The following is a 15,179-nucleotide window of genomic DNA, read 5'->3' as shown; positions in this document are numbered from 1 at the left end:
TACTAAAGATACAAAATTAGCCAGGCGTGGTGGCACACGTCTGCAATCCCAGCTACTGGGGAGGCTGAGGCAGAAGAATTGCTTGAACCTGGGAGGCAGAGGTTGTGCTGAGCCGAGATTGTGCCTCTGCACTCCAGGCTGGGCAACAAGAGCGAAACTCTGAAGCTCCGTCTCAAAAAAGAGAAAAAAAGTCTCTGAACAGAAACCATCAGTGCAGACACAGTTTTTTTGTTTTGTTTTGTTTTTTGAGACAGTCTTGTTCTGTCACCCAGGTGCCATCTCGGCTCACTGTAACCTCTGCTCCCGGGTTCAAGTGATTCTCCTGCCTCAGCCTCCCGAGTAGCTGGGATTACAGGCACGCACCACCATGCCCAGCTAATTTTTGTATTTTCAGTAGAGACGGGGTTTCACAATATTGGCCAGGCTGGTCTCAAACTCCTGACCTCAGGTGACCTGCCCGCCTTGGCCTCTGAAAGTGCTGAGATTACAGGCGTGAGCCACAGTGCCCAGCCCTAATTCCTTTCTAAAGATTCGTCCCGTAATTTTTTTTTTTTTTAAACAGTCTTACTCTATTTCCCAGACTGGACTGCAGTGGTGCAGTCTCAGCTCACTGCAACGTCTGCCTTCCGAGTTCAAGTGATTCTCCTGACTCAGCTTTCTGAGTAACTGGGATTACAGACATATATCACCCCGCCTGGCTAATTTTTTAATTTTTAGTAGAGATGGGGTTTCACTGTGTTGGCCAGGCTGGTCTTGAACTTCTGCCCTTAAGGGATCTGCCCGCCTCGGCCTCCCAAAGTGCTGGGATTACAGGCGTGAGCCACTGCACCCGGCTACCCATCCTATGATTTTAGTATTAACGGGAGGATTATATTGAGCGTGTAGCTTCCAATAGCTTCCCCAGAGAGTCAGCCTACACTGGCTCAGGAGGCTGCGTGATTTGCAAATCGTTCATTAAAAATAAGAGAAAGGGCCGGGCGCGGTGGCTCAAGCCTGTAATCCCAGCACTTTGGGAGGCCGAGGCGGGTGGATCACGAGGTCAACAGATCGAGACCATCTTGGTCAACATGGTGAAACCCCGTCTCTACTAAAATTACAAAAAATTAGCTGGGCACGGTGGCGCGTGCCTGTAATCCCAGCTGCTCAGGAGGCTGAGGCAGGAGAATTGCCTGAACCCAGGAGGCGGAGACTGCGATGAGCCAAGATCGCGCCATTGCACTCCAGCCTGGGTAACAAGAGCGAAACTCCGTCTCAAAAAAAAAAAAATAAATAAAAATAAGAGAAAGAAAATAGCTTCCATCTACAACCAATTACCTGTGATTTGCGTTATACAGCTATAGTTCTAAGAACACAGATTAAGAGAAAAAAACAAGGTGGGGTGCGATGGCTCAGGCCTGTAATCCCAGCATTTTGGGAGGCCAAGATGGGCAGATGGCTTGAGCTCAGGAGTTTGAGACCAGCCTAGGCAACATGGTAAGACCCCACGTCTAAAATATATACATAAAAAAAGAGAAAAAGAAAACCAGCTACATCCTCCAAATCCCTACAGAATATTACTACTTTTTTATTTTCATTTTCTTCTTTTTTTATACTACTACTACTTCTTATATTTTTTTCCTATCATCGTCTCCCCAGGTCTCACCAGTTATAAACATTAGCATCATGCTTGGAGCATTGAGAGAAATTAAGCATTCTTTTTTTTTTTTTTTTTTTTTTGGAGATGGAGTTTCGCTCTTGTTGCCCAGGCTGGAGTACAATGGTGCAATCTCGGCTCACTGCAACCTCCGCCTCCTGGGTTCAGGCAATTCTCCTGCCTGAGCCTCCTGAGTAGCTGGGACTACAGGTGCATGCCACCCTGCCCAGCTAATTTTTGTATTTTTAGTAGAGACGGGGTTTCACCTTGTTGACCAGGTTGGTCTCGATCTCTTAACCTTGTGATCCACCCACCTCGGCCTCCCAAAGTGCTGGGATTACAGGTTTGAGCCACTGCGCCCGGCCGAAATTAAGTATTCTTATAAACACCGTACTCGAACCCAGCGTGTGTGTGTGCGCATGGGGGTATGCATATACATCCACGCACACAGGCAGTCAGCAGGGACTTGGGGACTTACACCAGGGTCTGTAGTTTACACTCGGGGTAACTCAAGCCCTCACACAGAAACTTCACCCCTGTATCCCCGAGGGGGTTTTCGGCCAAGCACAGGTGCATCAGCTCCCGGCTGACAACCAAAACGGCAGCCAGGTCCTTGCAATCAGCTTCTGTAAGGTGACAGTTTTCCAACCTGTGTTAGAACAAAAGAATCACAAATGGCAACATGGTGAGACATTTCCAATTTCAGCCTTCTCGGCCATCTCCAAACGCTAGCATCCCAAAGCCCTTCTCGTGAACTCCCCACCCTCTCTCACACCCTGGTGATCATCTGAAGGAGGAGGAACGAGAGAAGAACAAGACTGAGAAGCCATCTGTCCAGATCTCAACATGGGAACAGGGGTTCCTATCAGCGAGGGGCTCCACACAGCCAAGCCAGCCATGACCGTTTCTCATCTACCGCCCCAGACGGAAACCACAGCTGCTCTGAAGAGAAGACACTTACGACAACCTCTGCAGGAGGCACTTTGGGTGTTTCAAAGTGGTGTACAGCAACCTGGCACCCTCACCCAGGAGCTCGTTGTTGGAGAGGTTTACGCATGTCAGGGACTGGTTGACTTCAAGGGCCAAGGAGAGATCAGCCCACTGCTGAGTGGTAGCGGAACAAGACACCAACCTGTGGGAGAAACCGGAACAAGTCATCCCTGAGAATCCCAGTGCCAGGGGACCGTTGTTGGTTCCCATCTCACTGCTTATGTTACACCCTGACTTGAATGATCTGGGTCACTGGTTGTCAAAGTGTGGTGCCCGGACCAGCAGCATCACGATCGCCCAGGAATCAGCTAGAAATATAGAACCTCAGTCAACGTAACAAAAACTTCGATGCAGAGGCCACTAACCTATGTTTCACTGTTTCCTGAAAGAGTCATGCTCTGTTGCCCAGGCTGGAGTGCGGTGAGGCAACCTCAGCTCACAGCAACCTCTACCTCCTGGTTTCAGGCAGTTCTCCCGCCTCAGCCTCCGAGTAGCTGGGACTACAGGTGCGTGCCATCTTGCCCAGCTAATTTTTGTATTTTCAGTAGAGACGGGGTTTCACCTTGTTGACCAGGATGGTCTCAATCTCTTGACTTCATGATCCACCCGCCCCGGCCTCCCAAAGTGCTGGGATTTAGGCATGAGCCACTGTGCCCGGCCCCACTAACCTATGTTTCAAGGTGCTCTATGTTCATCTGGAAAATGTGTTAGAACAAATTCATAGGCCATATCCCATGATTCAGAGAAGGTGGGCTAGGACCCAAGAATCTGCATTTTGCTAAGTTTCCAGGTGATGCAGCTGCTCTTGCTCTGGGGCCCACAGGCTGAGAAACACTCAGAAATCCATTCAACTGAGCATGTCACAGAACACGGCACCATATTCTATTCATAAAGCCTCTGACGGGCAAAAAAAATCTCGCTGGAATGTTTAGAAATCCTTTTGGTCTCCGGAGTCACGTTTTTTTTTAAAAATTATATCCTGGTTTTATTTTTATATATGAAAACATGGGGCCGGGTGGCTCACGCCTGTAGTCCCAGCACTTTGGGAGGCCGAGGCGGGTGGATCACGAGGTCAAGAGATCGAGACCATCCTGGTCAACATGGTGAAACCCCGTCTCTACTAAAAATATAAAAAATTAGCTGGGCATGGTGGCGCGTACCTGTAATCCCAGCTACTCAGGAGGCTGAAGCAGGAGAATTGCCTGAACCCAGGAGGTGGAGGTTGCGGTGAGCCGAGATCGCGCCATTGCACTCCAGCCTGGGTAACAAGAGCAAAACTCCGTCTCAAAAAAAAAAAAAGAAAACATGGTCTAATTACTTATCCTCATTTCTTTCGGCTTTAAATTAGAAATGAGTCATACTCCCATTTTAAGCATTCAAGTTCATAATCCACAAGAATTGCCAAGTGGCATACCTGCCACGTGGCTAAAATTCACTAGAATTCAGCTAAAAACCACTTTTTTCTTTAATTTTTTCTTTGAGATGGAGTCTCGCTCTGTCACCAGGCCAGAGTGCAATGGCATGATGTTGGCTCACTGCAACCTCCGCCTCCTGGGTTCGAGCAATTCTCCTGCCTCAGCCTCCCAAGTAGCTGGGACTACAGGTGCCCGCCACCACACCAGGCTAATTTTTGTATTTTTAGTAGAGACGGGGTTTCACCATGTTGGCCGGGAAGGTCTTGAACTCCTGACCTCATGATCTCCTTATCTTAGCCTCCCAAAGTGTTGGGATTACAGGAGTGAACCACTGCACCTGGCCCGCTTTTTTTCTTTTAGAGCTTAAACTGTTAACAGTAGGAAATTGGAACGTAGCATGTTAATTGCTTCCAAAAGAAAAAAAAAAAAAGAAAAACCCCATAACAACACTGAACTTGTATGGAGACTCTCTTCCTATTTCAGATATCAATGTGTTTATTAAGAATTTAGTGGCTGGGCATGGTGACTCATGCTTATAATTCCAGCACTTTGGGAGGCCAAGGCAGGTGGATCATGAGGCCAGGAGTTTAGATCAGCCTGGCTAACACGATGAAACCCCATTTCTACTAAAAATACAAAAATTAGCCAGGGGGAGTGGCCATGGTTATAATCCCAGCACTTGGTAAGGCTGAGGTGAGCAGATCACTTGAGGTCAGGAGTTTGAGACCAGACTGGCCAACATGGTGAAACCCTGTCTCTACTAAAAATACAAAAAATCAGCCAGGCGCAGTGGCTCACACTTTGGTAATCCCAGCATTTTGAAGGCCAAGGTGGGTGGGTCATTGGAGGTCAGGAGTTCGAGATCAGCCTGGCCAACATGGTGAAACTCCATCTCTACTAAAAATACAAAAATTAGCTGGGCATGTTGGTTCATATCTGCAGTCCCAGCTACTCAGAAGGCTGAGACAGGAGAATCACTTGAACCCAGGAGGCAGAGGTTGCGGTGAGCCAAGATTGCACTACCACATTCCAGCCTGGTGACAGAGCAAGACTCCGCCTCAAAAGAAAAAAAAAAGCACAAAAGTTAGCTGGGTGTTTTGGCAGGCACCTGTAATCTCAGCTACTTGGGAGGCTGAGGCAGGAGAATTGCTTGAACATGGGAGGCAGAGGTTTCAGTGAGCTGAGATCATGCCACTGCATTCCAGCCTGGACAACTCCATCTCAAAAAAAAAAAAAAAAAAAAAAGGTAAAGATGATTCTGGGAGTTTCTCTGGACTCAGGGTCCTCACGTATGGTTGTCCAGGTTGTTCACTGCTCAAGCAAGTGGAAACTCAAGTTCAACCCATGCTGTATCCTGGGACATCTGCCCTTAATACTGTTTCTAGTCAGTCACCAACTTTTCCTAATTGACACAAAATTGCCGTATAAGCTGTGGTAGCTGCTGGTATGAGGAAGGGTTTTCATGACGAAGAGGTGTACCCGAGATACTGCAGGTTACATTTTGGGTGCCTCAGGACCTCACACAGTGCAGGAAGTGTATCGTTCTGGGCACTGCCTCGAAGTCTTAGATATGTTACAGTCTTTTGACCTTGAAGAGCTAGGCAGAGATTCCGATACGCATCAGCTGGGGAGATGTTTTTGATCCTAGAAAAAAGCACCAAAGTGAAATGTTGAGTGTCTGTATCTCTATTGCACTTAAACAGAAATACAAGTTTAAAAACAATGTATTTAAACTTCAGAAACTTTTTCTCCATGTTTAGATTTTTGTCCATCTTTACAGATTTTCTTTTTCTTTTTTGAGATAGAGTCTCACCGTCACCCAGGCTGGAGTGCAGTGGCATGATCTCGGCTCACTGCAACCTTCATCTCCCTGATTCAAGTGATTCTCCTGCCCCAGCCTCAAGAGTTCCTGGAGTTACAGGTGCCTGCCACCTCGCCCAGCTAATTTTTATATTTTTAGTAGAGATAGGGTTTTGCCATCTTGGCCAGGTTAGTCTTGAACTCCTGACCTCAAGTGATTCCCCTGGCCTTGACTTCCCAAAGTGCTGGGATTCCAGGCGTGAGCCACCGCCCCCAGCCCCTTTTAACTTTTTTTTTTTTTTGAGATGGAGTCTGTTTGCTCAGGCTGCAGTGCAGTGGCATGATCTCAGCTCACTGCAACCTCTGCCTCCTGGGTTCAAGCAATTCTCCTGCCTCAACCCTCAACATCCCAAGTAGCTGGGATTACAGGCACCTGCCACCAGAGCTGGCTAATTTTTAAAAATATTTTTAGTAGAGATGGGGTTTCACCATGTTGGCCAGGCTGGTCTTGAACCCCTTATGTCAAGTTATCCATACGCCTCAGCCTCCCAAAGTGCTGAGATTACTGGTGTGAGCCACTGTGCCCTGCCACTAAAGTTACTTTATATGATTATCCCACAAGACAAATTTAAGGCTGGTAGGACTCTCTCAATTCCTCGTGTCTTGAGCACTTAGAGTCTAGGACAGGAATTTGAATATTGCTCCAATATTAAAAATGTAAAACTTGGCCAGGCGCGGTGGCTCAAGCCTATAATCCCAGCACTTTGGGAGGCCGAGGCGGGTGGATCACGAGGTCAAGAGATCGAGACCATCCTGGTCAACATGGTGAAACCCTGTCTCTACTAAAAATACAAAAATTAGCTGGGCATGGTGGTGCGTGCCTGTAGTCCCAGCTCCTCAGGAGGCTGAGGCAGGAGAATTGCTTGAACCCAGGAGGCGGAGGTTGCGGTGAGCCGAGATCGCGCCATTGCACTCCAGCCTGGGTAACAAGGGTGAAACTCTGTCTCAAAAAAAAAAAAAAAAAAAAAAAAAAAAAGTAAAACTTTCACATCCTAAGGATTTTAGTTCATGAATTAGTTTCTACTTACACCACTCTCTGGAGATGACAGGTGTCAGAAGCTATTTGTTCACACAGGATCCGTAACAGTGAGGCACTAAGAAAGCTATTATTGATTTCTAGAGTGATTAGATCCTTGTTTGAGCCAAATATGGAACAAAGATCCGTCCAGAAAGGAAGCAGGTGTTGATCATCCTGGGATCTGCAGGGAAAGGAAGAAGGGGGTCACATCAAACGTGCATCCGTCATGGCCAAAGTGTTTAGGGCTTCTCTGGGCACACACCCCTAATACACAAGTAGAATTGAAAGCTGGACCATTTAATCATTTATCACCACTGTCAGACAACTCAATGCCCAAGACACATCACAGGAGAAAGAAGTTCTACTGGTTTTTTTATTTTTTTGAGATGGAGTTTCATTCTTTTTTTTTTTGAGACAGAATTTCGCTCTTGTTACCCAGGCTGGAGTGCAATGGCGCGATCTCGGCTCACCGCAACCTCCGCCTCCTGGGTTCAGGCAATTCTCCTGCCTCAGCCTCCTGAGTAGCTGGGATTACAGGCACGCACCACCGTGCCCAGCTAATTTTTTGTATTTTTAGTAGAGACGGGGTTTCACCATGTTGACCAGGATGGTCTCGATCTCTTGACCTCGTGATCCACCCACCTCGGCCTCCCAAAGTGCTGGGATTACAGGCGTGAACCACCTTGTCTGGCCCCAGCTAATTTTCTATTTTTAATAGAGGCAGGGTTTCTCCATGTCAGTCAGGCTGGTCTCGAACTCTTGACCTCAAGTGATCTGTCCATTGTCTCGGCCTCCCAAAGTGCTGGGATTACAGGTGTGAGCCACTGTGCCTGGCCGAACTTATACTTCTTACACAAAAATCCAATAGAGGGTAAAAATAAGTTAAAATGCTAAACATATCATAGATAAAAGATTGGGAATACAGTGTGGGCATGGTGGCTCACACCTGTAATCCTAGCGCTTTGGGAGGCTGAGGCAGGTAAATCACCTGAGGTCAAGAGTTGGAGACCAGCCTGACCAACATGGCAAAACCCAGTCTCTACTAAAAATATGAAAATTAGCTGGGCATGGTGGCGGGTGCCTGCAATTGCAGTGAGCTGAGATTGTGCCATTTCACTCCAACCTAGGCAAAAAAGTGAAACTCTGTCTCAAAAAGAAAAAGAAAAAAAAATTAGCTGGGCTTGGTGGCGTGCGCCTGTAGTCCCAGCTACTCGGGAGGGTGAGGCAGCAGAATTGCTTGAACCCAGAGGCGGAGGTTACGGTGAGTTGAGATTGTGCCACTGCACTCCAGCCTGGCAACAGAGCAAGACTCTGTCTCAAAAAAAAAAAAAAAAAAAAAAAAAAAGGCTGGGTGCAGTGGCTCAAGCCTATAATCCCAGCACTTTGGGAGGCTGAGGCGGGTGGATCACGAGGTCAAGAGATCGAGACCATCCTGGTCAACATGGTGAAACCCCATCTCTACTAAAAATACAAAAAATTAGCTGGACACGGTGGTGCGTGCCTGTAATCCCAGCTACTCAGGAGGCTGAGGCAGGAGAATTGCCTGAACCCAGAAGGTGGAGGTTGTGGTGAGCCGAGATCGCGCCATTGCACTCCAGCCTGGGTAACAAGAGCAAAACTCCATCTCAAAAAAAAAAAAAAAAAAAAAGAGAGAGAGAAACTAAGTTAAAACCTCTGGTTTTAGGAGATTATCCTCTAAGTACAAACTTTAATGCCCTTCCAGCGGTCGTGCCAAAAAAAGGGGACAGTCACATGGTAGATCTCCTGAAGTTTACACAGCTGACACAGAAACAGGGAAACGGGTGGAGCCCTTATCAACGATTGTCCACCTAAAGAGGAGTCAGGTCTCAAAACAAGGTCTGACTCCAAAGCTTCTGTTCCTATTCACAACATTGTACCTTTCACCTTGACTGTGAAGCAGGAAGAAAGTCCAGCAGGAGGCCAGGTGTACTGCCTCACTCCTATGATCCCAGCACTTTGGGAGGCCAAGGTGGGTAGATCGTTTGAGGTCAGGAGTTCGAGACCAGCCTGACCAACGTAGTTAAACTCCATCTCTACTAAAAATATAGTTAGCTAAGCACGGTGGTGCATACCTGTAGTCCCAGCTACTGGGGAGGCTGAGGTAGGACAATCGCTTGAAACTGGGAGGTGAAGTTGCAGTGAACCAAGACTGCGTCACTGCACTCCAGCCCGGATGACAGAGCAAGACTCTGTCTCAAAAAAAAAAAAATTTATACTGGCATCAAGCATGGCAGTGCACACCTCTAGTCCCAGCTACTGTGGAGCCTAAGGCAGAAGGATTGCTTGAGCCCAAGAGTTTAAGTCCAGCCTTCAACTTAAAAAAAAAAAAAAAAGGCCGGGCGTGATGGCTTAGATCTATAGTCACAGCACTTTGAGAGGCCAAAGCAGGTGGATTATTTGAGGTCCAGAGTTCGAGAGGGGCTTGGGCAACATGGTGAGACCCCATCTCTTCTAGAAATACAAAAATTAGCCAGGCATGGTGGTGCATGCCTGCAATTCTAGCTACTCAGGAGGCTGAGGTAGGAGAATTGCTTGAACTTGGGAGGTGGAGGTTGCAGTGAGCTGAGATCCCACCACTGCACTCCAGCTCCAGCATGGGCAACAGAGCAAGAATCCATCTCAAAACAGCAACAAAAAAGGAAGCCCAACAAGAGGGAATTTCTGACTCTAAGCCACAGTCCCAGGAAGCTCTGGCCTCCTCCTAAGGGGCCCTGGGATGAGGCTGAAGACGGAAGGACCAGTGGAGAGAAACGGTTCTTACCTCTCAGCCTCAGCATCTGATTCAGAGGCAGTGACATTCTCCGGGAGCTTTGCCTTTATCACCTGCAGTGACATTTTCTCCAAGTTCCGACAATGCTTGAGGCAGAAGGAAGAGGGCACAATGTCTGCAGCGCTTAAGTGCACGGATATTTCTTTCAACGGGGCCATCACCGCCTTCACCAGCTCCGCCTCCTGAGACTCGTACAGACAGTGTAAGACCTCCTTCAGGTCCGTCAAGGTTGAGTATCTGTCCTCCTCACAAATGATGTCGCACCGCAGCAGTTCCTGTTTGATCTCCCGTGACATCACGCAGCCGAAAGTGGTCTCCAACTCCGCGGCTCTCTTCTCGTTGGCAAGGCCGAATAAGAAGTGTCCCGCTTGGATCAGGTCGGGGTTCTGGACTCTTTCTTCTCCAGAGAGCAGCCTCTGCACATCCCCAATGTCCCAGGCGTGGCCGTCCCTGTCCTCCTCCTCCTTCTCCAGGGCGTAGAACAGCGCAGTGAAAAACTGCTGGAAGCTGAGGTGGAGGAAGGAGTAGCAGTCTTTAGAGTCTCTATCCTGGCGGAGGATGCCTCTGTCCAGGAACGGGCGGAGGTCGGACTCCTGCACCCTGAAGCTCTCCAGGTCCTCTCTGTGGAACACGGACATCTGCGCCCACAGGCCCTGCGCAGCCAGGATGCTCAGCGCCCGCAGCGTGCCCCCGAGCTGTGCACCCTTCGGGAAGCGGCTGCAGAGAAAGTGCAGGAACAGCCCCGTGCAGGTGTGGCAGATGGTGGCCGGGTCCTCCCCATTCTCCATCTGCAGCTTCAGACTCGTGCACACCATCCAGCACACCGCGGGCGCCGAGCCCAGCTGGAACAGGGCCGCGTTGCTTCTCATCAGCTCAAAGGCACGCGTGGCTTGGTCCTCCTCTCCAAAGTGTGTCAGGAAATAGGCCCTCCTGTCCTCCTCCAGGAACCCCTCCACCCTTATGTAGATGGGCTGCTCCATCAGGGGCCGGAGGTCCCTCAGGGCCCAGGACCGCGTGGTGACCAGCAGGGCGGCCTTGGGTAACATCTTCCTCTTCAGCAAACTCCCCAGGAGGACCGGCACCGGCTTCGGCTTCAGCCAGTCCCCGCAGATGTCGTGGATCAGCGCCCCGGGTGGGGCTCCCAGCTCATCGAGGCCGTCGACCACGAACAGGATTTTCTGTGCTTGGGCGAGGATGTCTGGAACGTCACCCTGCAATTCCGGCCAGTCCCTGAAGACCAGCTCTGCAAAACTGCACAGGCCCAGGCGGCTGAGCCTTTTGCAGCTGAGGTAGAAAGCGTATTTGAATTTGTGGCTGAGGTTGTCCTCTGTCCAGTCCAACATTAATCTCTTGGCCAGCGTGGTTTTCCCAAGGCCGGCAGGGCCGTGGAGCACCACCGTGTGTGGGAAGGGCCCGGGAAGTATCCTGGGGTTGCTGAATGGGATCAGAGTCATGTATCTCTGAGCCACAGCTTGGACCCCTCTGCTGGCTCCGGGCCAGGCCTCCCACATCTGCCGGAACTTCATCTTCAATATGCTCCTGTGCCTGTCCTCTTTCCCTTCAGTGGGGAGGGAAGGAATAGACAAGATGCAATTGGTAATTCACAGCAAAAAACGAAGCATGCTTTCCGTTACACAGGAGCGTAAAAAGAGGACTTGAGGCCGAGTGCAGCGGCTCACGCCTGTAATCCCAGCACGTTGGGAGGCGGAGGCGGGCAGTTCACGGGTCAGAAGTTCAAGACCAGCCTGACCAACATGGCGAAACCCCACCTCTACTAAAAATACAAAAATTAGCTGGGCGTGGTGGTGAGCCTATAGTCCCAGCTTCTTGGGAGGCTGAGGCAGAGAATTCTTTGAACCCAGGAGGCGGAGGTTGCAGTGAGCCGAGATCACGCCACTGCACTCCAGCCTGGGTGACAGAGTGAGACTCCATTAAAAAAAAAAAGGACTTGAAGTTTAGAAAGCGAAACCTGACCCCAAGCTGCTCACCCCAGGAAGACAGGATACAGACCTGGCATTTCTTTTTTCAAGGCTTCAGCTTCTCTCAGGCTGCTGACATCTTCCTCTGTTTCTGTAAACGCGAAAAAGTACAAACTCATGTAAGCTTGACACAAAAACAGGTGAATTTCCTGTGGAGTCCCAAACAGGGAAAAGGAGTCAGCTGACAGGACCCAGAGGGCAACAGATAGAGCAAATAAGTTATAAATGTCTTCCAGCTCGGTGCAGTGGCTCATGCCTATAATCCCAATATTTTCGGAGGCCGAGGTGGGCAGATCACTTGAGCTCCGGAGTTCGAGACCAGCCTGGCCAACATGGAGAAACTCCATATCTACTAAAAATACAAAAATTAGCCAAGTGTGGTGGTGTGAGCCTTTAAAAAAAAGAAAAACAAAGAGAAACCTCTCTGCAACATGCTCCTAACTTTGTACAGCGTTCCAATTCTCTGTAATGTTTGTTCTTTCCTCTATTCTTTTTTTTTTTTTTTTTTTTTTTGAGACGGAGTTTCGCTCTTGTTACCCAGGCTGGAGTGCAATGGCACAGTCTCGGCTCACTGCAATCTCCACCTCCTGGGTTCAAGCAATTCTCCTGCCTCAGCCTCCCGAGTAGCTGTGATTACAGGCACATGCCACCATGCCCAGCTATTTCTTTTGTATTTTTAGTAGAGATGGGGTTTCACCATGTTGACCAGGATGGTCTCGATCTCTTGACCTCGTGATCCACCTGCCTCGGCCTCCCAAAGTGCTGGGATTACAGGCTTGAGCCACCGCGCCTGGCCTTTCCTCTATTCTTATGGAAGGGAGTTTGGCATTCTCCAGTAGACAGTAGGCAAATTAAAAATAGCGGAGAAAATGAGATTGGGGAGAGTTGGGGTTCTCCAGAGGAACAGGAGAAAGCGGCAGGAGAGGGCAGCTTCCCTCAGCGGACTCTGACGTCGGAGGTCCTAACACCCACCTTGTGCTTCTGCCTTGAAGTGCACCAGCATTTCATCCAGGTCTACAGGCTCTGGTTCTCCTTTCCGTATTGTCTCTGAAAAAAAATAGAGGGGACACTACAGGCCTGTGGCTGTGCTGGCAGTGGGACTCCAGGCTGGCTCAAATGCAACCACTGAGTCTCAATACTTACGCCTAGATTAGCTAATTTACTAGCTTAGGACAGTCGATGTTGACAAGGTACTGGATATAAAAATGGAAGTATGTGGCCGGGCTGGGCGTGGTGGCTCACGCCTGTAATCCCAGCACTTTGGGAGGCCAAGGCAGGTGGATCATGAGATCAGGAGTTCGAGCCCAGCCTGACCAACATGGAGAAACCTCGTGTCTACTAAAAATACAAAAATTAGCCAGGCGTGGTGGTGCGTGCCTGTAATCCCAGCTACTCGTGAGGCTGAGTATGAGAATTGCCTTAACCCAGGAGGCGGAGGTTGCGGTGAGCCGAGATCACGCCACTGCACTCCAGCCTGGGTGACAGAGCAAGACTGTCTCAAAAAAAAAAAAGGAGACCATGATCCCAGGTTTAAGTGCCTTTCTGGTGAGAAGACTCCTAAGTAGTTCAGAACACATGGTGTGAAACACACACACGCAGGACTCATGCATAAAGTCACTGGAAAGGCTTTGAGGATTAACTCCCTACTTTCTTTTCTTATCTTTTTTTAATTCCCTAGTTTTTTCTTGAGATGGAGTTTCGCTCTTGTTGCCTAGGCTGGGGTGCAATGGTACAATATCGGCTCAACGCAACCTCCATCTCCTGGGTTCAAGCAATTCTCCTGCCTCAGCCTCCTGAGTAGCTTGGATTACAGGCATGAGCCACCATGCCCGGCTAATTTGGTATTTTTAGTAGAGACAGAGTTTCATCCATGTTGGTCAGGCTGGTCTTGAACTCCTGACCTCAGGTAATTTGCCCACCTAAGCCTCCCAAAATGCTGGGATTACAGGCATGAGTCACCACCAGTCTAACTCCCTAGTTTCTGATGAGGTAGGTAAAATTAAAATGGGCCAGGCATGGTGGCTCCTGCCTGTAATCCAAGCACTTTGGGAGGCTGAGGTTAGCAGATCATGAGGTCAGGAGTTCAAGACCAGCCTGCCCAACATGGTGAAACCCCATCTCTACTAGAAATACAAAAATTAGCTGGGCATGGTGGTGTGCGCCTGTAGTCCCAGCTACCCGGGAGACTGAGGCAGGAGAAACTTGAATCCAGGAGGTGGAGGCTGCAGTGAGATTGCACCAGTGCACTCCAGCCTGGGCAACAGGGCAAGGCTCTGTCTCCAAAAGGGTCTTCATGGCCAGGTGTGGTGGATCATGTCTGCAATCCCAGCACTTTGGGAGGTCAAGGTGAGAGGATCAACTGAGACCAGGAGTTTCACACCATATCTGGCAACATGGTGAAACTGTCTCTACCAAAAATACAAATATTAGTCAGGTATGGCAGTGCACAACTGAGTCCCAGCTGCTCAGGAGGCTGAGGTCGGAGGATCACCGGAGCCTGGAAGGTTGAGGCTGTAATGAACTATGATCTTGCCACCGCAATCAAGCCAGGGCAACAGAGCAAGACCCTGTCTCAAAAACAAACAAAAATCTTCAGGATATAAATAGTTGGTAAGGGCCAGGTGTCATGGCTCACACCCTGACCCCAGCACTTTGGGAGGCTGAGGCAGGAGGATCACCTGAGCCTGGGAGGTCAAGGCTGCAGTGAACCATGATTGCACCACTGCACTCCAGCCTAGGCAACAGAGCCAGACTCCATCTCAAAAAAGAAAAAGTCTCTAGCTTATCCATATTGAAAGGCCAAGCTTATCCTTCCCTACTGGGTATGTATGTACCAGTTTCCAACAAATACTATCGTGTTTCAGCTTCCCAGGTCTTACTGCTCTCCACCTGCATAACCAGCTCCTCCCTGGGAGCAGGGATGAGAACGCTGGGATTTCTTTCTTTCCTTTCTTTCTTTCTTTCTTCCTTCCTTCCTTCCTTTCTTTCTTTCTTTCTTCCTTCCTTTCTTTCTTTCTTTCTTTCTTCCTTCCTTTCTTTCTTTACTTCCCTCCCTCCCTCTCTCTCTCTCTCTCTCTCTCTCTCTCTCTCTCTCTCTCTCTTTCTTTCTTTCTTTCTTTCTTTTTTTGAGACAGAGTTTCGCTCTTGTTACCCGGGCTGGAGTGCAATGGCGCAATCTCGGCTCACCAAAACCTCCACCTCCTGGGTTCAGGCAATTCTCCTGCCTCAGCCTCCCAAGTAGCTGGGACTACAGGCACGCGCCACCATGCCCAGCTAATTTTTTTTTTGCATTTTTAGTAGAGACAGGGTTTCACCATGTTCACCAGGATGGTCTCGATCTCTTGACCTCGTGATCCACCTGCCTTGGCCTCCCAAAGTGCTGGGATTACAGGCTTGAGCCACCGCGCCTGGCCGGATTTCTTTATATTCTTAGTACTCAGCGGAGTATTGCTTGTTCGTTTGTTTCTTTGTTTTTTTTGAGATGGAGTCTTGC

General features: G+C 49.2%; 1 protein-coding gene across 2 annotated transcripts in view; it reads right to left on the bottom strand.

The window, feature by feature from the left end:
• The window catches only part of NLRP2 (NLR family pyrin domain containing 2), a 45,550-nt gene that overhangs the window by 10,494 nt on the left and 19,877 nt on the right, over positions 1-15,179 (bottom strand). For both annotated transcript variants that reach the window (XM_035285328.3, XM_035285329.3), the window contains 7 exons: positions 12,659-12,733; positions 11,718-11,777; positions 9,699-11,265; positions 6,927-7,097; positions 5,518-5,682; positions 2,595-2,765; positions 2,112-2,282 (listed from right to left, as the gene is read on the bottom strand). In XM_035285328.3, the coding sequence (XP_035141219.3) occupies positions 2,112-2,282; positions 2,595-2,765; positions 5,518-5,682; positions 6,927-7,097; positions 9,699-11,265; positions 11,718-11,777; positions 12,659-12,733 (2,380 nt within the window). The remainder of the gene's footprint in view (positions 1-2,111; positions 2,283-2,594; positions 2,766-5,517; positions 5,683-6,926; positions 7,098-9,698; positions 11,266-11,717; positions 11,778-12,658; positions 12,734-15,179) is intronic.

The sequence above is a fragment of the Callithrix jacchus genome, chromosome 22 (assembly GCF_049354715.1).
Source record: "Callithrix jacchus isolate 240 chromosome 22, calJac240_pri, whole genome shotgun sequence".
NCBI classification, from domain to species: Eukaryota; Metazoa; Chordata; class Mammalia; order Primates; family Cebidae; genus Callithrix; species Callithrix jacchus.
The sequence above is the reverse complement of the archived record's forward strand: the minus strand, read 5'-3'. Positions and strand labels throughout refer to the sequence as shown.